Here is a 22,028-nt window from a genome sequence, read left to right as displayed (position 1 = left end):
GACACTGTCACAGAGCTAGACTTTCTAGCCACATCTCCTGCTCCCTTTTAAAACACCTCTACTATTAAATTTCCAATCATGTACTTACTTTTCGAGGAAGCATATTCTCATATTCTCTTGCTGCTGATATCCTCTTGACTTGTTGTGTAGCTTTCCTCAAGACCAGGGTACGACCAAAATGCTCTGTCAATATATTAGCAAAAAAAAAAAGAAAAAAGAAAAAATCACTGGAGCTTGCCAGCTGTGGTGAGAAAGAGCATATGGTAGAGCTCAGCTTCCTGTTAGAGTGAAAACGCCTGCATGCATTCAGATCTCCGTGAGATGCTAGCGGAAGTAGCTCAGGTAAATTCATATAATTCCATTTGCATTTTAGCCAGATATATACCTGCAGGCCACACATTTGTCCATTCAACAAATAGCTACTGCATCTATTATGTACCAGGTCCATGCTAGATGCTAGAAATAGACTATATTTGAGGAACTCACAGTTTAGTGAGAAAAAAAGACATGTACATAATAAGTACAGCACTTATTATGTACAAGTACCATTTTAGAATTCTCTACAGGATACAGGATGGTCACAGAATAAGGAAGGAAAGATGTAAAATCTTTTAAAAAGCAGCATCAGGAAGGGTTTTGTGATTAAGAGACAAAAAATGATCCTATTCTTGCACAAAACTGTGGTTTTTCTGGAGGAGAAGATTCACAGAGAACATCTTAAAGACAAACAGAGCCTGTAGTCCCAGCTACCTGGGAGGCTGAGGGGGCACAATTGCTTGAGCCCAGGAGTTTGAGGCCGGAAGGAGCTATGATCGCACCACTGCACTCTAGCCTGGGCAACAGAGCAAGACCTCATCTCTAGGGAGAAAAAAGAAAAGACAGGCAGAGAGAAACAACAGATTATCTACAAACAGATAACAATTAGAATGACTACTGATTTCCCAACAGTAACAAGGGAAGTTGGAAAACAGTGGGATAAAATCACCAAAGCACTGAGAAAATAACTGTTAAGCTAGATTTGTGTACTCAGCAAAACTATCCTTCAAAAACAAAGATGAAATAAAGACATTTAAATTGATAAGAACAGATACTACACTTGATTTTAGCCAAAAGGCCGAGAAGTGATTAAATAAAGACATTTTCAGAAAAACAAAAACTAAGAGAACTTACCAAGAAACCTGAGATGAAGAAACTGTGAAAGATTATATGTTTGTGTATATATGTGTGTGTGTGTGTGTGTGTGTGTGTGTGTGTATTTCCCTCCCCTACTATGAAGATGAAAAATGATCCCAGAAAGATGGCCTGAGCTTCAAGAAGTAGGCAAATAAAATAATTTAAGACCAAAAAAAGCCCCTATAATAACATAAATATTATTATATCTAATAATTAATATATCCAAATTGTGAGGTTTTAAAATAGGACATAACTAAAAGCACTGGACAGAATAGCATTTAAGTCTGGAGAAAAGGAATTGGAATTAAACTGTTCTAAGGTCCTTGTTTTGTTCAGGAAAGGGAGTGGGTTAAGATATTATTTAACTTTAGATGCAGTTAAATATGCACGATAGAATTTCAAAGGCATACGACAGAGCAGGGGTTCTCAGCCTCGGCACTGTTGACATTTCAGGCCAGATGGCCCTTTGCTGTGTGGGAATGTCCTGTGCATTGTGAGATATTCAGCATCCCTGACCTCTACCTATTACATGCCAATAGCAACCTCTCCCCACATTGTGACAACCAAAAATGTCTCCCGACGTTGCTAAATGTCCCTTGGGGAGGAAATTGCCCCTCATTGAGAACCACTGCAACAAAGAATATAAACACAATGTATAACTTCCCCCCAAAATAGAATAAAATGGAGTGAGAAAAATAGAACCAAAAGAAAAAAAAAACACCTCAATCGGGGTTCTAGTACCAGTTAAGATGGAACAAGGACACTCTCCCCTGTTTCCCAGCAAATGTAACTAAAAACCCCGACAGAACGCAGGGGAAGCTATCTGAGGACTCCAAAAAGGAAATGGTAGCAGGTGAACTGGAGAAGGAAACCAGAACTCAAAACAGGAGCCACAGGACAGTATGCTTTCTGGATTTATGTTTCCTCCTATGTGTGCTAGCTCAAACGCAACATGAGCCCCAGAACCAAGTACCAGGCAAAGACAGAAAGAGAGCCAACAGAAGCCCTCTGTTGTGCTCCAAGGAGCGGGAAGGGAGATCCCGGTGGGACAGCAAAAGTAGGGGAATTCTGTTTTGTTTTTCTCTCCCATCCATTCCCCTAGGCAGGCCCCTTCCTGAAGCTACAACCCTGTGACAGTAGTGGCAGCAGCAGAAGTGGCAGCTGGACAGGCTTCCGCACTTCTGAGAGAGTGGAATCCTGTCTTGCACCAGAGAAGCTGTGGTCCAAAGAGAGTGAAGGGAATCCCTGTTGCTTGTTTTCTTTGTCCTCCTCCCAGTTGGCTAGACCCAATCACAGGAAGTATGCAGAAGAGTGGAGACACTAAAGTCCCAGCTTTCTAGCCAGAGGACCAGAAAAGAGGATCTTTGGAGCCAGAGTATGCGGAACAATGCAGAGGAGATCAAACAAGGAATCCCATAAAATTGTGTACGAATGCCTGTGCTCACCCTAGAGCTGTGCATATGTATGTGTATCTGATCCTAAACAGCATACTAAAGGCTTTGAGTACAGAACTCTCAGGTAGATCACTGCTCTGGTCTCCAACGTGGTCCCTGGGTGTCACATATGTAGGACAGATCCAAATAGCACTCCAAAAGTTTTGAAATCTGAAGGGACATTGAGACAACAACCTACAGGAAAAAGAATAGAACTTGCGGTCTGAACCTAACTGGGTGAATTGCTTGTTAAACAAAACAAAACAAAACAAAACAACCCAACCTTCTCTCTTCATTTAAACAAAACTCAGAGTCTCATAATGTTAAAATGCCCAAAATACAGTCCAAAATTATGTGACAAAGAACCAAGAAAGTCTGATAAATTCTCAAGGGGAAGGCCTGCATGGCATGCTGTGCTCTGGTTTCTGGGGGAACTGTAAATAACATTGAACTTTTCTTTCAATGGCATTGACCTTTCCATGTTTTCACTTATCACCTTTATAAACTAAAACATGGAGGCAAATCAGTTCCTACCTCAATACATGCTGGTTTCTGGTGAGGGGGAGAAGCAGTAATCACATCTTAAATCTATTTTCTTCCAGTGTCAACAACCTCTCTTCCTCACAGACATCAGCACTGTGCTGAACTAATCATCACAAAAGTGGAGCTTAATCAGGCTCATTGAGTTGAAAAGACAACTATTACACATCCTTTCATAAAATGTTACTTGGTGCCGAGGCCCAGGCTCGAACCCCAAGTGTAAAGTAGGTGGCAAATTATGTTCAGACAAGCCCAAGAGAGCAGGGTTTTGGAGACAATAACTAAATCAAAAGCCTACATTTGTGCCGGGCGCGGTGGCTCACGCCTGTAATCCTAGCACTCTGGGAGGCTGAGGCGGGTGGATCGCTCGAGGTCAGGAGTTCAAGACCAGCCTGAGCAAGAGCGAAAGACCACGTCTCTACTAAAAATAGAAAGAAATTAGCTGGCCAACTAAAATATATGTAGAAAAAAAATTAGCCGGGCATGGTGGCACATGCCTGTAGTCCCAGCTACTCGGGAGCCTGAGGCAGTAGGATCGCTTAAGCCAAGGAGTTTGAGGTTGCTATGAGCTAGGTTGACGCCACGGCACTCACTCTAGCCAGGGCAACAAAGTGACACTCGGTCTCAAAAAAAAAAAAAAAAAAAAGCCTACATTTCCCTTTTTGGTAGTCAATGTACCTTTTGCGGTATTCTGTGCTCTTGTGTTTTCTTCTGAATTCTGCTTGGCTGAAGAGCATTTTTCACTGGATAAATTTACATTAGAAGACTCCAGGGGACAAAAAGAGAGAGAGAGAAAGAGAGAGGGGAGAACAAAGTTAGCAAAACTGGTAGTGAGAGAAATACAAAAAAGTAATACATGCAATTTCTTAGCTTTCTCATTGTTCTCCACAAGGGCAGACCCTCCAGGTACCGCGGGACAATGCCAGGAGAGGCTGATGTGGAAGCACACCGGCTGGGGACTGAGGCCGACTGGGGTTCCAATCTCAATCCTCATTCAATGGTTGGTGATCTGGGGCAAGTCACAGAACCTCTCTACTGCCTTGGTTTTCTTGTGGGATTAAGTCACCTCATGCACGCAAAGTGTGCATGATTAGCTCATGGTAAGTGGTCCAAAAACACTGCTGTCATTGTTTTTTACATGATCACTCATTACACCTCCTTTAGTAAACATTTCATTGGGCAAGACTCATGTGTCTGGCACTGGGCAAACATTAAAACCTAGTCTCTGCCTTGAGGAACTCCCAGTCTAGCAGGGGAGATAATAAATAGATAGCTACACTGAGGTGCGGAAAGTGTCACATATTTGTGAGAGTGGTAATATAAGTTGTAATTACATTTGGATGTGAGTTACAGAGACTCAAAATAACAGTGCACAAACTAGGTAGCCATTTCTCTCTCACATAAACTCTAAGGTAGGCTAGTTTGGAGCTCACACGGTGTTCCTGCTGCGGTGTTAAGTTCTCAAGGACTCTGTTTCCAGCTCAAAGCTCAACCTTTCCTAAGATGGGGCCCTTGTTCTTAGGGTTTAAGATGGCAGCTGCCGCTCTAGCCATCGCAGTCACATTCCTGGCAGCAGGAGGGAGGAAAGGACAAAGAGAGGAAGGGTTCACACAGCTGTTTTTTTAAGAAAGGTTTCCAGAACTGCCACATGGCACATGCACTTGTATCTCATTAACTGGATCTTAATCACATAGCTGCACATAGACGGAGGGAGGCTAGGAGATACAGTCTTCATTCTGGCCATGTACCTGCCCAGCCAAAAATCACAGGTTCTCTTTTCATAGATGAAGGGGACAACGGATATTGGGGAACAACTCACAGTTGGCCACAAGCAGTATAAAGAGACTATTATGGGAAGTCAGAGTGGGGAATGCTTGACTGTGTGAGGGAGAGCTGGAGGGCTTCCAAGGAAAGAAGACGCTCTCATTCTGTCTTTAGGAATGAGTAGGAGTTTGACAATGTTAAACAGATGGCCCACCAAGTGTCAGACAAGCAGTCCACCAGCCTCAACAACAACCACTTTGCTTTTATATAAATGTGATAGTTGAATGGGCAGGAGAAAGCTGAAAGGACTTCCCATACATTATGCAGCTGGCTGTCCAACAGCTACTGATTTTTATAGTGTTGAAGTGGTTACTGGGAAAACACTCCCAGGACTCAATGAAGCATCAGTGCTCATTCTTAATGGGCCTCAGTGAGATCCGTAGTGGAGCAGAGAACAACGCAAGGAGACCAGGTTGGCTTTGCTATTAGACCCTCCTATAGTTGGAGAGGCAGCATGCTGATGCAGGAGCCCAGACTGGCAGCCCTGATACCAGCTGCAGTGGGCTGTGTGGCCTGGGGCAAGTCACTCACCTCTCTGAGTCTATTTCCTCCTTTGTCCCATAAAGATAACAAGTAATAATTACCCACCTTGCAGGGCTGTTGTAAGGACTGGAGAGGATATACACAAAATATGTACACGGTGGACTCTCTCTAAGGATTCTGCCCTTCCACTTACAAAGTGCCTTCCTATCCATTTCCTCATGTTGTGACCAGCTACCACCCGTGAGTGTGGGAGGCAAGGTGACTATCACTGGGGTTGGGTTTAAAGGAAGACTGCTCTGGGACCCCCTGTCTCACCATACCGCAGAGGAGACAGGGCTGTTCTACTCTCCTTGGTCACCTTGCTGCTCAGCTTTGGCACACTGAGGGCTCAGGTATGATGGGGCCAGAGTGGCAGGGAGAGCCTATTTTTGAGCCACTGTGTGATACAATCTGGGGATGCCCAGAAATGTCTGAGAGGGGAGTGGGCTGTGCAGATCTGGTATCAGCAGGTATAGGCCCCAGGTAGAGGAATTTGGGTCATTACTGTTAATGACCATGACTGTACTCACACTCTGGAAGTCGGGGAAATTCCAGTTAAAATCAGTAGACATTCTGACAGGATAGGACTAGATGACAATCTATGTGACATCACCTATCCCCAGATTGAATCTATAAGAATTAATACCAGTTGTGATGCCCATTTTGCAGATAAGAACACGGAGGCTCAGATTTGCTTAAAGTGAATAGGTGGCATTACCTAGATGGAAATTTGGGTCTTCTGGGAGCAGGCCTGGTGTTTTTTGCCTTTGCCTGTGGCTCTGTGTTGGTCATTCACTCCCAGTTCCCATATTTTGGCTTGAGTAGACACTGTTCTCTCTCTAACCCAGACCACCCCTCCAAAGTCCAGTCTTGTATTTTCACCCACTTGACACCTCCATCTGCACTTTTCACAGGCATCTTAAAGTTAGCAAGTTCAAAATTGAACTCTTGATAGCTTTCCTCTACCCGAAACTCTACACTTCCCATCTCAGCAAATGGCAGCCTCCAGCTGCCTAAGCCACACCCCTGGAGAGCATCCTTAAGCTCCGTCCTTTCTTCCCCACTTCTCCCCACTCCTAAAGTCAATCCATTAACAAGTGTAAGATCTCTCTCCTGAACACTTTTTGGGTCTGTCTGCTTCTTGCCACCTGCTGCCACCGTCTCTTAGACGACCACAGAAGCCTCCTAGCTGGTCTTCTGTGTCCCTCCAATACATTCTCCATATTCAGAAGATAGTGCCATCTTTTAAAAAAGTAAATAAGATATGTCGTCCCCTTATTTTAATGAATTCTTATGACACTTAAATTATGTCCATATTCCTTCCTATGACGGTCCCAACGCTGCAGCATCCAGCCCCTGCCAATGTCCCCAGTCTTGACTCCTGCCTCTCTTCCCCTCACTCACTGGAGCACAGTGTCACTGGCCTTCTTTCTGTTCCCTGAATACCCAAACGCTTTTTTTGCCTCAGGGTCTTTGCACATACTGTTTTTTCCTCCTGGAAGGTTCTTCCATTTACTCTTTCAATGGCTGACTCCTGTCCTTTGGATCTCAACTGGAGTGGCACCTTCTAGGGGCATTATTTGCTATGGGTGTGCCCTTCTTTGTCCGCATATATGAGATTCATTCCCCAGAGAAAAAGACTTATGTTGCTTTCCCAGCTTGTGGCTGGGATTCAGATCTTTCTCCTAGGCTCCACCTTCAGATGCATGCACCTGCCTAAAACTTCAAGATAGAAATGAGCAATGTGAGGAAATGGGCAACATGCAGACTTGGGTTTTTGAAGAGACTTTTGACAGGGGCAGCTAGTTTTTCAAAGGAAGCAGAGTAGAGCTTTTAGCTTCCAGTCCCCAGTAACATCGGTGCACAGCAGCATGCCTTCGCAGGGGCAGTATGGTTTGGGCATCATTCTTGGCAGCACAGCCTCTGAAGCTAACACAGTGGCTCTTCCAGGGGAGCTGTGCACCACTAGTATCCTTCCATACATTTCTTTCTGCTCAAAGTAGCTGGAATAGATTCTGTTGTTTGCAACTAAGAACTCTGATGATTCCTCCTTATGAGGCCTTCTTTCACTGTCTATTTTTTTCTTTTCTTTGCTTTTTTTTTTGTAGATACTGGTCTCACTATTGCCCAGGCTGGTCTCCAACTCCTGGCCTCAAGTGATCCTCCTGCTTCAACCTCCCAAGTAGCTGGGATTACAGGTGTTAGCCACCATGCCTAGCCTATCTTTCACTATCTTTTAAAATATTTATTAAATGAATAAATGACTCAGTCTCTAATAGGTAGGAGCCCTAATTTATAGCTGGGTCTCATAGCAAAATCCAGATTTATGGTTAGATACTTTTTCATTCTCACTGTGCAAATCCCCAACACTTAAACAAGAAGAGGGCAGATGGCAAGTCACAGACTTAAAGTAATTGCAACTCATTTCTCTCAATTGTGGACTCTCAGACAGACTGTTGCCATTGAAAAGCATATTTTGAGCATAGCCAGCTACTGCATTGAGCAGATGGGAATGTATCTGTTCATGACAAGAGAAGCTCTGTCCCCACCGCAGAATTCAATTACTCTCTCCATCCTGGTTTTCCCATTAACACTTCAGCTCCTTTCAAGGTTCCAGAGTTTGTGATTATTTCTATTTCTGGGGCAGAAAATGAAATCTCTTCGCTGGGTTCCTGAAATAACTGTCAGAAGATTTTACGTATTTCAGTACAAAGAAAATACATTTGTCAGGCTGTTGTGACAGGCAGTATCAAAACATTAAGAAACATATTGATCGTGGTCTCTGAGTGACAGCTGTCCTTCTGCAGCACCTGCTCCCTCCGTACTTTGTGGGAGCTGACACTGATAGAGCACCATTATTGCCAAGCACAGGGCCAAGAATTTGCAGATGTGACCTCACTCACAAAGTCCAGAAGTGTTGCTGAATGCCTTCTCTGTGCTAGGTCTATTCTAGGGATAAAGGAGATAGAACAGCCATAAAGGAAAAAGAGATCCTGTTCTAAAGCGAATTCTAAACCATACATAAGCCCCATGGGAAGAAGAGCAGATCGTGGTAATCCCTGCACAGGGAATGAAAGTAGGTGATGTGACAACAGAGTGGCTGGGGGGAGGGGCAGCACCTCTGGGGCAACAGCAGTGAAACTAGGGAGCAGGAGGAGCCAGCACGTTCCAGGCAGAGGTGACAGCTAGTGCAAAGGCCCAAATGAGTGTGGGCCTGGAGTGTGCAGGAGGCAGAAGGAAGTCCGGTGAGCTGGTGTCTGGTTCTGGGGGAGGGAATGGGTGCAAGGTGGCTGGAGAAGAGGCAGTGGCTGGGTTCTGCAGGGCATGGCAGTGGGGTCTGCAGGGCATGGCAAGTCAGGTGAGGGAGCATGGAGTTTATTCCAAGTGCACTACTGCTCTGCCAAGTGCACCAAGCTGTTTGACGTTTTAAGCAGGGGGTGACCCCCATCTGATATACTCCTGTAAAAGGTCACTCTTGTCACTATGTGGAGATTGGGCTTGGGCGACTAGTCAGACAGGCAAGATGTGACACTGGGGGTTGGGGGGTCAAGTGCTGCTAAGTCTGAGGTCCGCCAGGTGAGGCCGAGAGGGCCAGTGGGCAGACCAAGGTTAATTCTGAGAGAAGCCATGGCGGAGGGAGACTTAGGTGTCACTGGCACACGGGTGATATCTGAAGCCACCAAACCAGATGAGGCTGCCTAGGGAGAATATGTAGACAGAGTAGGGCAGGGGCCCTGGGGCAGAGTGGACCTACAGGACAGGGAGTGGGCAAAGAAGACTGAGAAGAGGCGACCAGTGAGGAAGGCAGACACTGGCAAGAGTCTGGCAACATGGAGGCTGAGAGAACAAAGCATTTCCAGAAGGCGGGAGTGGCCACCCACAGAAGACATGGATTAGAGAAGTGATTGCAAAGTCCGACCACATAGGGTCTGGTTGCTGCTGGAGCCCGACTGGCGTCACTGAGGGCATGTGCAAGGTGAGGAAAGGACACCTGGGTGCAGACATGTCTTACAACAAGTTCTGCTGTGCAAGTGAGCAGAAATAAGGATGTGGAGTCAAAGGAGGTTTTCTTTTTAAAAACAAGAGGTGCTAAAGCACCTTTGTTCAATGGTGGAAATGGTCCCACAAAGCAGGAGAGAGTGACGGTGCCAGAGAGGGTGCTAACAGCACCTCTCCTTGGGAAGCCAGAGGGGTGAGGTCCAGAGCACAGGTCAGAGCTGGCCACAGAGCGGAGCAGGGCCAGATGGGGAGGCTGCAGATGGGGCAGGCTGGGAGGTGCCAGGGTGGACGGCGAGTGGCGCAAGGCAGCCGCAGTGGAAGAAGTCTGAAAGGCAGGCAGAGTGTAAGTGTTTTGAGGAGGGGGATCCTGGACACGCGAGGGGAGTGTGGGGGCGCAGCCAGGCAGTGCTGAGTGCTGAGGGGCGGGGCCGCACAGTCTAGAATCTGAACCCATGAAGACTGGCTCTTAACCAGAGAGCTTCAGACCCTGTGGAGACATGGAGACCTTCCAAGGACTAATGGGACTGACAGTTCTAAGAGCATCCATTTCCAGATCCTCAAATTTCCTTTCAAACTGTTTTCTAAAATGATTGCCCTGAGAATGTGCAGGTTGGTATTCACAACAGCCCTTAATTCCACTTTACAAAAGAAGGGCACACCCTTCACCCGTCCCAAACCTCCCTTCGGCCAATGTTCCAGGGTGGAAACACTCTCAACCCTGCACCAAACAAAGGGGGAAGGCTGTTCTAACAATGAATCCAGCCTCATATACTATTTGTTAAAAATGAACATGGCTTTAGGAATGGGGCATTTAGGAATTAGAAGTGGGAATGTTGTCCTAGAGTTTAAAGATTAGTAGGGAGACAGCCATGATCAGAATAATGACTGAATAATTGCGGGAGTGCTCTGAAGGAAAGGGATATCAGCATAGTAAGGAACCTCATCCAGCCCGGAGAGACAGAAAGCTAACCCCAAGGATGAGAGAGAAGGGGATCAGAACATGCCACCCCAAAATATATGACTTTGGCATAAGAGTTATTTTAAGCTGAAGGCAATTGAGAAAGAGCAGATGGAGGAGAAGCTCTCTACCCTCCCCTTTTCCATCTAAAAGCAGGGCATAAATTTTCGTTTGTGAAGGTGTCTCCCCTTGGTCTCTCCTGTACCAGGAAGAAGAAATAACTCATCACTGGAGACCCACCACCTTGACTCTGCATAAACAAACCTAATTGAAATAATGCTTATTTTCCTTTAGCTTCCCCATGTATTTACCTTTCCACAATTTACCATCCCTAGAAGTCCAAACACCTTTTCCTTTGTCTTGTTGACTCTCCACAATTTATTGCTCTTTGTTAAAATGGTATATAAGCTATCATGCCTAACTGCTTCCTTGGGGTTTTCACTTCTTTCCTATGACATCCCCATATCATGTAAAAATATTAACATCAAATAAAATTTGAATGCCTTTCTCTTGTTAATGTCTTTCAGCAGTTTAATTTGTAGGGCTCCATACACTTTGCCTAAGAGGGTGGAGGAAAGATTTTTCCTCCCCTACAAAAGATTGAATTGAGATGGAAGGATGAGCATGTATCTCCCAGACCAGGGGTTGGAAAACTTTTTCTGAAAAGAGCCAGATCAGCTCTGTAGGTCATAAAGTCTCTATTGCAAGCACTCAATTCTGCTGTTTCAGTGCAAAGGTAGTTGTAGACAATAGGAAATGAATGACCGTGGCTGTGTGCCAATATAGCTTTATTTATAAAAACAGGTATTGAAAGGCCTAATTGATAGTTTGCCAAACCCTTTCTGGACTTTTATTTTTTTCCAGGTCTTCAGAGAAAGCAGGCCATTATTTATGGCATTTGGTTAATTTCATGCTACCAATGTGACCTCTCTGGAGTTAAAATTGGGAGGAAATGCTGACGATGACAATGGCAGTGGTGATGGGAGCTTGCCTGGGACAAGAGGAACAGCAGGTAGAGAGACCACATTTAGGGTGGGAGTGTGGTGTACACAAGGAACTGAAAGAGGGCCCCTGTGGCAGGAGCCCCAAGAGTTCAGGAGGGTGGAGAAGGGTTTGGTCCAGAAGAGGCAGGGCCCTGCAGGTCAGTCTACCCCAAAGATCAGAGAAAGCCTTCTGGGGTGTGGAAGTTGTTTTTTATTTGGGCTAGAAGGAGGGTTTTTAGGGTGGGGGGATAGGATAGGGTCAGGTGGTGAGGGGATGATGTAATTAGCTTTGCATTTTGGAGAGGCTGCCTGTGGGGAAGCTGACAGCCTGTGGGAGACCATCTAGGAGCCTACTGCAGTAACATGGGAGCTCAGACTAGGCTGGTGGGAGTGCAAGGCCAAGAGTGGATGGTGCTGGGAGGTATGTCAACAGAAACATCAGTAGGGCAGAGGAGGAAGTGGGTGTCAGGGATGACTGCCAGATTTCAAGCTTGCCATCAGAATTAATGGAGAAAAAAAGATATGAAAGCATCTTGCACTGCAGCTTACTCTTAGAGGCTGGTTCCTTCCCTGTCTCCTCCCAATCTCTGCATTTCTGCAATTGCCCCTAGTGCTCCTCTCACCCACAGGTGGTCTGGGCGCCTCGCAGGCCCCCTCACTGAGAAGATGGGGTAGAACAGGGTCAGGGGGAACAGAGATGTGCAGCCAATAGGAGGCCATCTGTGTTCCAAAAGAACCCAGGGTTTCCAAAGCTTATGGGGCTTCAGGGAGTCTGGGTCTGGGCTGCCCCACTTACCTGAGAGTGGTCGGACTTCTTGCTCTCCTCTGGCTTCTGGTAGGAAGTTATATTACCAGCGAAGGAAAAAAACTCTCTTCCTAAGGAAGGGAAAAGCTGTTCTTTAGTTCCTTCTTGCCACAGGGCAATGAAGCTTACAGACCAGGAGCTTTGGGACAGCCCCTCCCTGGAGGCCAGTGACAGCCACCCAGGCAAACTCTAGCCTCTCTGTTGACTCCACCTGCTGGGCAAGTTACCTCTCTGATCCTGTTCAAGAGTGCATACTGTCTACCTCCAGGGCTGATGAGCCAATTAAAGGCAATAATGTATGTGGAGCCCTGTGCCCAGGGCCAGCACTAAACCTACAGGAAAAAAAGTATTGGCTTCAAAAGAAAAACCAACAACTCAGAACCCTGCAAAATAGAAATGAATAAATGTTGGGTTAAATCCTTAAAAAAGAAACTATCAAGCTCATAAACTGTTAAGTTTAAGATTCGTTAAAAGGTCACTAAATTTGAAGATAATTTATGGGTTAGATTTTTTTTTCACTTTGAAAAAACTCCCTTAGTTTGCATGATGACTACTGGGAAATCATATCTATTAGGGGGTCAATAAATGGAAATGCTTACAAGGTAACAGATAAAAGTATCCGGCCCCGAGTAAGTGGTGGCTTTTGTAATTTCCAGCCAATAACTGCACCATAACCCTGCTCCAGGGGTTGTCAGGTGTTCTCTTCCTTTGTGCCCTAGACCAGGGTTTCTCAAACTGGAATGTGCTTCTAGATCACTGGGGATCTTGGCAAACTGCAGAATCTGATTCACTTGATCTGGAGAGATGCTGATGCTGCTGCTCCTCGACCAACACATTCTTCATATCTCTGCTTAAATGCCACCTATGGACCTCCCCAGGCCTGGACTGGGTACCCCTCCCCTGCTGCCCCCCCCCACCCCCATCACGGCACCCAGTCCCCTGCAGTATGACTGTGTGGCCTAGATTGTAAGGAGGGACGGTGCTTCCTCCGCGGCCCTGTTCCCAGCGTCGAGCACAGCGCCTGGCACACAGTGCTCATTACGTGTCTGTTGAGTGAAATAATAACGTTGACCTTGGGCAAGTTGCTTCTCTGAACTTTAGTTTCCTCATCTGTGAAGTGGATTTAATGTGTACTTCAGCAGGGTGTCCTGAGGATGAAATAAAATGGGTAGCGAACCCAGCACAGTGTCTGGCACATAGTAGACACCCATTAACTGGCATCTACTACTTGAACATAAAATCCCATACCCAGTATCCCAACAATTATGCATATGGACTCTGACTGCAGCTCATAAGCATTAACACTTTGGTCATTTTGGTGGCTGGTTTGGAGGTACCCGAGACAGAACCTGGCCTGAGGACATCAATGCTGAGGCCCTCCCCTGCCTCAGTTAGATGATGGTCAGGTGTGGCAGGGGGCAAAAAGGGCAGGAGGCCATAGCTAGTATCTTACCCCTTAACATTTTTTTCCTCTGCAGCAATAATTCTTCTCTCCGGAATCTCTCTGTATCCAGTTCCGAGTAGTCCCAACTCTCATAGATCTGTAGGCGAGGACGTGTACCTAAGAGGGAGTTAAGAGTGAGGATGGACACGTCTGTGAAAGAGAACAGGAAGCAGGAACTGAGAACCAAGGAAGACAGAGGCCTGGGGACCCTCTGCTGCTCTAGGGAGGCTGGGCTTTCAGCATCAGCACTGCCCCATGCTGGCCTCGTGGCCTTGGGAGAGGCTCTTCTCCAAAGGGCTTTGGTTTCTTCACGGAAAATGGGGATGATAATGCCTGCCCTGCCTCACTGATGGCTGGGTGTGAGGGTCAGATCGCAGGGCCTGTGAGTCTGTGATGTGCTATGCAAATGTGAAGGCGTTGCAGTTATTTGTTTTCCTCTCTATCTCCTCTGTTCCTGCAGAAGCATGAGCTCCCTGAGGGCAGGGGCTGGGTCTTATTCATCCTTGTACTTTCGGGATTTACCATTGGACCTGGCACATAATTATAATAATACAGTAAGTGCTTAGAAAATGTTTGTTCAACATATCATCACACTTAGCTAAATGCCAGAAATGGGTTTTCCGTACATATCTGATGGTGATGCTTCCGAGGATTACTTGAGACATTTGAGCCACTATGCAAAGCTGCTGGCTCCGTTGGACATGGTAAGTGGGTAGAAGTTTATTACCAGGGAGGAGTTGGGGGAAGGAGGCACAGCCTTGGATGAAAGGGAGAGCAGGAAGGTGGAACAGCAAGAAGAGAAGAGAGTCGGAAAATGGGGGGCAGGATAGCATGATGGTCAAAGCCCAGCTTTGGAATGGCATAGGTTCTGAATGCCTGCCCCCTCATTCGTTGGCTGTTGGACTTCTTTGGTCCTGCATTTTAAGAGGATTAAAAGGGTGTGTAGAAAATAGGTAGCACAGCAGGCCTGAGACAGCTACACTTAGAAAGGCCTGCTTGCAAGGTTGGCCCTTGGCTGCATCTGGAACCTTGTCTAGTAAGTTTCTTACACTGACATAAAACTTTCTCTAACTGATAAAGAGTGGCTCGTTGTGCCTACACAGTACAAACAGTAGAGCTTACGCTGAATACCTGCTTTGCTGGAACTGTGCCACGTGATAGACAGAGGTGTCTACGTGACTACCCCAATGAAAACCTTGGACACTGGGGCTCTGATGGGCTTCCCTGGGCAGAGGCATCACACATACGCGGCTACATTTTCACTGCAGGGGATGAGTGCGCTCTGCTTGACTCCCTGTGGGAGGGAGAGCATATGGAAGCCTGCATGTGGATTGCTCCACACTCTGCCTGACTCTTCCCTTGTGACCCAGCTGTGTATGCTTACCATGCCACCATAACAAATGGTGACCATGACTACAATTATATGCAGAGACCTGTGAGTTCTTCTAGCAAATCTCCTAATGTGAGGGTGGTCTTGGGAGCCCCAACACAATAGGAAATGGAAAAAGTGCTTACTTAGTACAGTACCGCATACACAGGAATCTCTCAATAACTAGTAGCTTTTAATGGCCTTAGAAAATGTCTAGGTTGAGATAGGGGAAGTGGGGAAGGGAACTGGAAGGTAGCTGAAAAAGCAAGCATCAAGTTGGCACGGTGTGTGCTAGAGGGAGAGGGGTGCTACAGTTGCCACCTGGGGTCACATGGAGGGTGGAAAGGTGAGAGTATCCAACCAGCATACTGCCTTTGGTTCCCCAAGTCCTGGGTCCATCATGGTCCATGCTGAAACTTTGTTGTTTTTTTTTTTCCTTAATTTTTTTGATTCTTTTTAATTTTAAAAAATTTTTTGCCAGCTTTTTTTTTTCTATTTTTAGTAGAGACAGGGTCTCACTCTTGCTCAGGCTGGTCTTGAACTCCTGAGCTCAAGTGATCCTCCCCCCTCGGCCTCACAGAGTGCTAGGGTTATAGGCAAGAGCCACTGGGCTCGGCCTGGTGCTGAAACTTTCGTATCTCCTTAGGAGAAGGCCTCTTGCTCTCTGCAGATGTAGTTGAGCATAAAAAGTAGATTAGGAAGGGATGGTCCAGCTATTTTGAGGAAGCAGAAAAATTCATGTTCCTTGGGGCTCCACCTACACACTTCCCTTTCTTTAATGTTAAGGAGAGAAAAGGAAGACTGCCTTGATGAAGGAGTGCTATGGCAAACAATTACATACCTAGGCTCTAATGGAAAATGTTTTTCCATAATTGCTTTCCCCAGTAGAAAAGAGTCCCCTCTCACCTGTAATCCACAGGCTTATGGTGTTGCAGATGTCAGACTTGAATTCATGTGTGTTGAACCAGGACTGTGGGAAGCAGCAGCAGAAGCTGGTATATAGGCCTTTGCTCAGAAGTGACGGCAGCGTCTGGGGGGCAAGCAGAGCCCGGGCAACATTCTCAGCACTTCCACACCCAGACTTAAGAAAGGATCTGTGATAAAACGCTTTACCCAACACCACGCTGCCTGCCTGTCCATAAAGGAGCAATTTCTGTCTTTGGCGGCCTCTGCGTCTGGAGGAGCTCCCTACCCGAGGATCACTCCTAAGCACCCTGCCATGCTTGGCTAGCAACCTTCTCCCTCTCCCAGCATCTCTTCATGTGGTCTGTTGCTCAGCCTCTTCTGCAGCTTGCCCCAAGAATAGCCAAGAAGATAACAAGATATATTTGACCTCCTCATATTATTATCTCCCAAAGGCAACAGTAAATACTACTTACTGGGTGTTTTTTTTTTTAATATACAGGTGTTATTGTTGTTGCTTCTTAACTATGGGTGAGCTCAAATTATACATTTATATCTGGCTTTACCCACTTAACGTCATAATATAAGCACTTCTCTGAGTTATTATAAACTCTTTGGGATTTTTTTCCCAATAGTGACCTTCATAACATTGCACTGAGTGGGCATATCAAAATTTACTTAAACATCTCCCTTTACTGGATATTGTGTCCAAGATTTTACATTAGAAATTGTGCTGAATAGTTATTTTTATTTATTAAGCTATCTCAGTGCCTGGCACATAGTAGGCAGTCAAAAATTTGTTGAATGAATAAATGCATAAATGAAAGCAGCTCCTCCTGTATGTTAGATCATGTCCTCCAGAGGATTGTATAATAATAGTAATTATAGCAGCTATGATATACTGGGGGCTTAGCGTGTGCTGGGCAATATGTCAGGTACCTTACAAACATCATCTCATTTAATTATTAGAACAACTCAAAGAGGTGTTATTATCCCCATTTTATGGATGATGAAAGTGAGGCACATAAAGCCTAGGTGACTTGTTTAGGGGTCATTAAACTAGTATAAATGCCTTTTGGCATGATTATATCAATTCACTTCCCACCCAGACTGTGAGAAGACCGTTTCCCTTCATCCTTAACCACCTTGGGAATTAAATTTTTTTGGTTTTTTTAAAGACAGGGTCTTGCTATGTTGCTCAATCTGGACACGAACTCCTGGGCTCAAATGATCCTCCCACCTCAGCCTCCCAAGTAGCTGGGACTACAGGCATGCGCACCACTGTGCCCAGATACACTTTTTAATCTATGCACTCTAATGATGAAGGGGAATATCAAATTATTATTGTTTCAATTTGTATTTTTGATTATTGTTAAGGGTGAACTCTTTTTCCACTCATACTTCTTCCTTGGTGAATTTCTAGTTTATGTACTTTGTCCACGAGTCTGTGGAGTGTTTGATTTTTTCTTATTGATTTCTAAGAGTTCTTAATGTTGTGTGACATATATGCTACCAATAGTTTTGCACAGTCCTTCCTCACCCCCAACTCATGTATATTCACTTATATTTTCTTCTAGCAATCTTTTAAGTACACACACACACAAACAGACACACACATATATATATAGATACACACACATATAAAAAGTATATTTGTATATTCACATTTTTAATTTAAAAATTACATGCTTATTTAAATAAAACAGAAAAATATAAAATAGAAAAGGAAAGTCTCTTATAACCTCACTCTCAAGAGATAAGCCTTGCTAAGCGTTTGGTAAATATTTTTCCAAGTTGTTTTCTATTTCCAGGCACATATACATACATATATATAAAAGTACAGAGTTGTATAAATTGCTTTTTAATGTAAAACATATCATTACATCCTTCCCAATTGGTATATGTAGCTCTACTGTATTTTTTGTAACTGCTGCCTTATAAATCAGTGTATGGGTTATCATACAACTTATTATTCTCTTATAAAAAGAATGTCTAGAGTATTCTCTATGCATCAGAAGTGAATAGAAATCTAATGAGATTTTTTCCTAAATAGTGGTCGATACTCACTTTCATGATTGCCTCTTCATAGTGGGACCTCGGTCCACAAAACAAAAGGAAGGCATAGTGCTGAGCTATCCGGTCGAACAGCTTATTCTGGACTTCCTGGTTTGGCTGCCGGGAATAGAAATGAAGAAGGAATCACTAGAGTCCCTTGTTGAAATAGTCAAGGGGCTGGGATTCTTAAATGAGTATTGCTTTCATTTTGAGGAATCTTGTTCTCAAGATATTCAACTTCGTATGCTTTATGAAATAATGCACTTTCTTTTTTGTACGGGATTTACAAAGCATGTACACAGAGGCAGAGTGTTGAAGAAAGCACCCTAACTCTGGCCTAGCAGGTCCTGAGTTCTACTTTTGACCCTGCCCTTGACCAGTCATGTGACATGGACCAGTTCTAATGCTTGGGGAAGCCACAGGACACTGTGTAGTGGCTGAGGCACAGAATGTATGGGTGAGGAATTGGGTGGGGACGGAACACGGTAACAGATGAGGCTGCAGGGGCACTCCACAGGATCAGAGGGGCTTGTAGCCTATGTTAAAAAGGTTGGAATTTGTTCCATAGACATATAACTTAAGCAAGGGAGAGAAAAAATCAGATTTATATTTACCTGGTACCTCTCATGAAATATCCACCAGAAGCTATCCAGCCACATGGCTCTTGGAGAAGGAGAAGAGAGAAACTTCTCTAATTCTCTCTCTGAACAGAAAGCCTTGAAAATAAACAAAATTCGCATTGTTTCTTGGTCTTTTCTAAAAACACAGGTGCCACTTTGTTACCATTAGGAAGCACAAGGAGAGCTTGCTCCCGCCATGCTCCTGGGTACAGGGTAAGGGCTCCTTGGCACTCCCTTGGCACCTACAGCTGACAGCACCCTGCATGGCCAGGCAAGCCTGCCCCATTAGGAAGGTGCTCTCTGTGCCCGGCTCTTGGCTGTATCTTTTTCACCATTTCTCGTGTTTCTTTGGACAGGCAGTCTAATGGCGCCATTAAGAGCATAGACTTTGGTACCAGACTGCCTGGATTCAAAAGCTCTTTCTCTTATTGGCTGTGTGATCTTGAGCAAAGTTATTGAATCTCTCTGTGCTCAGTTTCTTCATACAGCAAATGGAGATAACAGTCCCCCCTAGTGATGCCTACTAAGCACTTAGAACAGCGCCAGGCACTCAGGAAATACTCGATAGAAGTGTGCTAGTTCCTGATTATTCATTCACTCACACTCCTGCTCCCTTTCAGAAAGGATTTCATATCAGCTCTTCAACAAATATTTATTGAGCACCTACTAGGCATACTGAGCAACTGGGTCCCAGGAATGGTGGGGCAACTAGTTAGAAGCAGAGGAGACAATGACCAGAGCTGCTTGGGTCACTGGCGTTGTGCGATGGTGAAGGGCACAGAGGCACAGCTGTGCAGCTGCCGGGCCATTTCCTGGGCCTCCTCCCTTCTCCATCGTCGAGCAGCAAGCGCCCATCTCCCATACGCACACAGGTCCTTCTGGGCCTTGGGAGACTCCCTGCTGTCTCCCTAAGGAACCTGGTGTGCTCCAGTGTGCAGATCTCCAAGGGAGTATACACACCCCAAGGGGCGTGGAAAGAAAATATTCTAACTAATGTGTACTGAGGAGAGAAAATAAATCAAGCTTAGTAATATGCAATGTAGTGACTGACAACAAAACAAGTATATCATTTATAAACAGGCATATATCTATGATGGTGTGTACTCAAAAATTTTTCGCTAGTAGGATACATGATGAAAACAGTCTGGAGATGGTTGCTCTGGTAGAAGGAATCTAGGTTTTGGAGTGAACTTGGGTTGGGGCTCCTAGCTCAGCTCAGTCATTTGTGTGTGGCCCTAGGCAAGTTCTTCAAGTGCTTCTGGGTATGAAAGGGGGACACCTGTGTCTGCCCCGGGGGCGTTGCCAAGTTAGGGCAGAGCTGCCTGTGGCTGGGCGCACTGCCGGCTCTCTTTCCTCACCTTGCCACTGAGCGTGTTTCTCTCAGCCCGGACCACGTTGCCCACCATGTCACAGAAGTCCACTCCATTTGGAAGCTTGGTTGGCTTAGAGCTGTCAAATTTGGGATATTGGTACAGTTCTGCCAGCAGATTTTTATCCGCTGTTTTCTGAAGCAAAAGAGCAGAAGATGAAAACGAGGACCATCATTTTACAGTTTAAAACAATAGGACATTTTCCCCTTTTTATTAGGAAGACAATGTCACAACCTGGTAGAATGCTGAGAAAATGATGGGTACTCATGATCCCATACCAAACACCTGTGCACATTATTTCTATTTTGCCCCCCACAGGCATTGAGCAAATCATTTTATATATATAATATAGTATATGTACATATGATTTTTATGTCCTGTTTTATCCACTTTAGATGTTTCACATAGCTATGTTGTCTTCAAAATTGTCACTTAAAATGACGTATCCTATTAAGATGTGCTATAATTTAATTATCTGCTCTGATTACTTTCAGTTAATATTTCTGTCATTAATAACTTGGAGCAGGCCGGGCATGGTGGCTCACGCCTGTAATCCTAGCACTCTGGGAGGCTGAGGCGGGCGGATCGTTTGAGCTCAGGAGTTCGAGACCAGCCTGAGCAAGAGTGAGACTCTGTCTCTACTGAAAAAAATAGAAAGAAATTAGCTGGACAACTAAAATATATATATATAGAAAATCAGCCGGGCATGGTGGCACATGCCTGTAGTTTCAGCTACTTGAGAGGCTGAGGCAGTAGGATCGCTTGAGCCCAGGAGTTTGAGGTTGCTGTGAGCTAGGCTGATGCCACGGCACTCTAGCCCAGGCAATAGAGTGAGACTCTGTCTCAAAAAAAAAAAAAAATAAAAATAAAAATAACTTGGAGCATATAGCGTTATTCCACTTTGGGGTTATTTATGTAGTATGAATTTCACAAAATAGTAATATTGGATCAAAGGATATGACTATGTTTATGGCTTTTAATATGTATCATTAAATTGACTTTTAGAATAAAACTAAAACACGATGACTATAAAAAATGTAAGGCCAGGCGCAGTAGCTCACGCCTGCAATCCTAGCACTCTGGGAGGCCAAGGCGGGCGGATTGTTTGAGCTCAGGAGTTTGAGAGCAGTCTGAGGAAGAGTGAGACCCCGTCTCTACTAAAAATAGAAAGAAATGATTTGGACAGCTAAAAATCTATATAGAAAAAAATTAGCCGGGTGTGGTGGCACATGCCTGTAGTCCCAGCTACTCGGGAGGCTGAGGCAGGAGGATTGCTTGAGCCCAGGAGTTTGAGGTTGCTGTGAGCTAGGCTGACGCCACGGCACTCACTCTAGCCCGGGCAACAGAGTGAGACTCTGTCTCAAAAAAAAAAAAAAAAAAAAGTAAAAATACAGAAAAGTAGAAAGAGGAAACCAATCGCCACCACGCAAAGGCACCTACTGAAACATCTGGATGGCCCGAATGGCTTTCTAACTGGGCTATGGCCATGGGCGGTGGCAGAACAGCTCAGTGACTCCCTGTGCTGACGCACAGTCAGACCACCTGAGTCATGGCAGCTCCACATGTGCTAGCTGTGCCTCCCTGGGCAGGACATGTAGACCTGCTTGGCTACCAGCAGTGGACAGTATGACAGTCTCACTGTAGACTCTTAACCATTAGGCATGGTGCTGTTTTAGGATTTCCTAGGCTAAAAGGTGTAAAAAGAGTAATAACAACATACGGTTTCATATTCTCCAGTGTTTACAGGTGTGAATACATACCACCTGGGTGGTTTAAAGAACAAGCTGAGGAGGATCTTAACTGCGAGGGTGACTGCAAGGTGGGGCCAGATTGCTGCGGGGGAGGCAGTGGAGAATGCCTCGCCTTGAGTCAGAGGACTGAGCAGGAAGCCGGGTCTGCCATTAGCAAGCTGCACAACCCTGGGCTTACTGCTCCCGAATCTCAGCTTCCTGGGGCAGCTGCCTTGAAGGCACCATGAGCAAGGGGTGTGAAGCTGCCTTGAAGACACAAAGAGCAAGGGGTGTGACAGA

General features: G+C 45.3%; 1 protein-coding gene and 1 pseudogene across 7 annotated transcripts in view; both read right to left on the bottom strand.

Annotated features, from left to right (window-relative positions):
* Positions 1 to 22,028, bottom strand: part of FAM227A (family with sequence similarity 227 member A) — a 78,029-nt gene that overhangs the window by 42,574 nt on the left and 13,427 nt on the right. For all 7 annotated transcript variants that reach the window (XR_006735674.1, XR_006735675.1, XM_045552859.1 and 4 more), the window contains 8 exons: positions 19,987 to 20,133; positions 18,623 to 18,724; positions 18,021 to 18,125; positions 15,957 to 16,080; positions 13,691 to 13,798; positions 12,229 to 12,308; positions 3,825 to 3,912; positions 89 to 183 (listed from right to left, as the gene is read on the bottom strand). Coding sequence is in view for 5 of the 7 variants with exons in the window: in XM_045552859.1 (XP_045408815.1) it covers positions 89 to 183; positions 3,825 to 3,912; positions 12,229 to 12,308; positions 13,691 to 13,798; positions 15,957 to 16,080; positions 18,021 to 18,125; positions 18,623 to 18,724; positions 19,987 to 20,133 (849 nt within the window). In the remaining 2 variants the exon portion in view is untranslated. The remainder of the gene's footprint in view (positions 1 to 88; positions 184 to 3,824; positions 3,913 to 12,228; positions 12,309 to 13,690; positions 13,799 to 15,956; positions 16,081 to 18,020; positions 18,126 to 18,622; positions 18,725 to 19,986; positions 20,134 to 22,028) is intronic.
* Positions 926 to 1,126, bottom strand: LOC123640788 (annotated as a pseudogene).

Source organism: Lemur catta, chromosome 6 (genome assembly GCF_020740605.2).
Source record: "Lemur catta isolate mLemCat1 chromosome 6, mLemCat1.pri, whole genome shotgun sequence".
NCBI lineage: Eukaryota > Metazoa > Chordata > Mammalia > Primates > Lemuridae > Lemur > Lemur catta.
The sequence above is the reverse complement of the archived record's forward strand: the minus strand, read 5'-3'. Positions and strand labels throughout refer to the sequence as shown.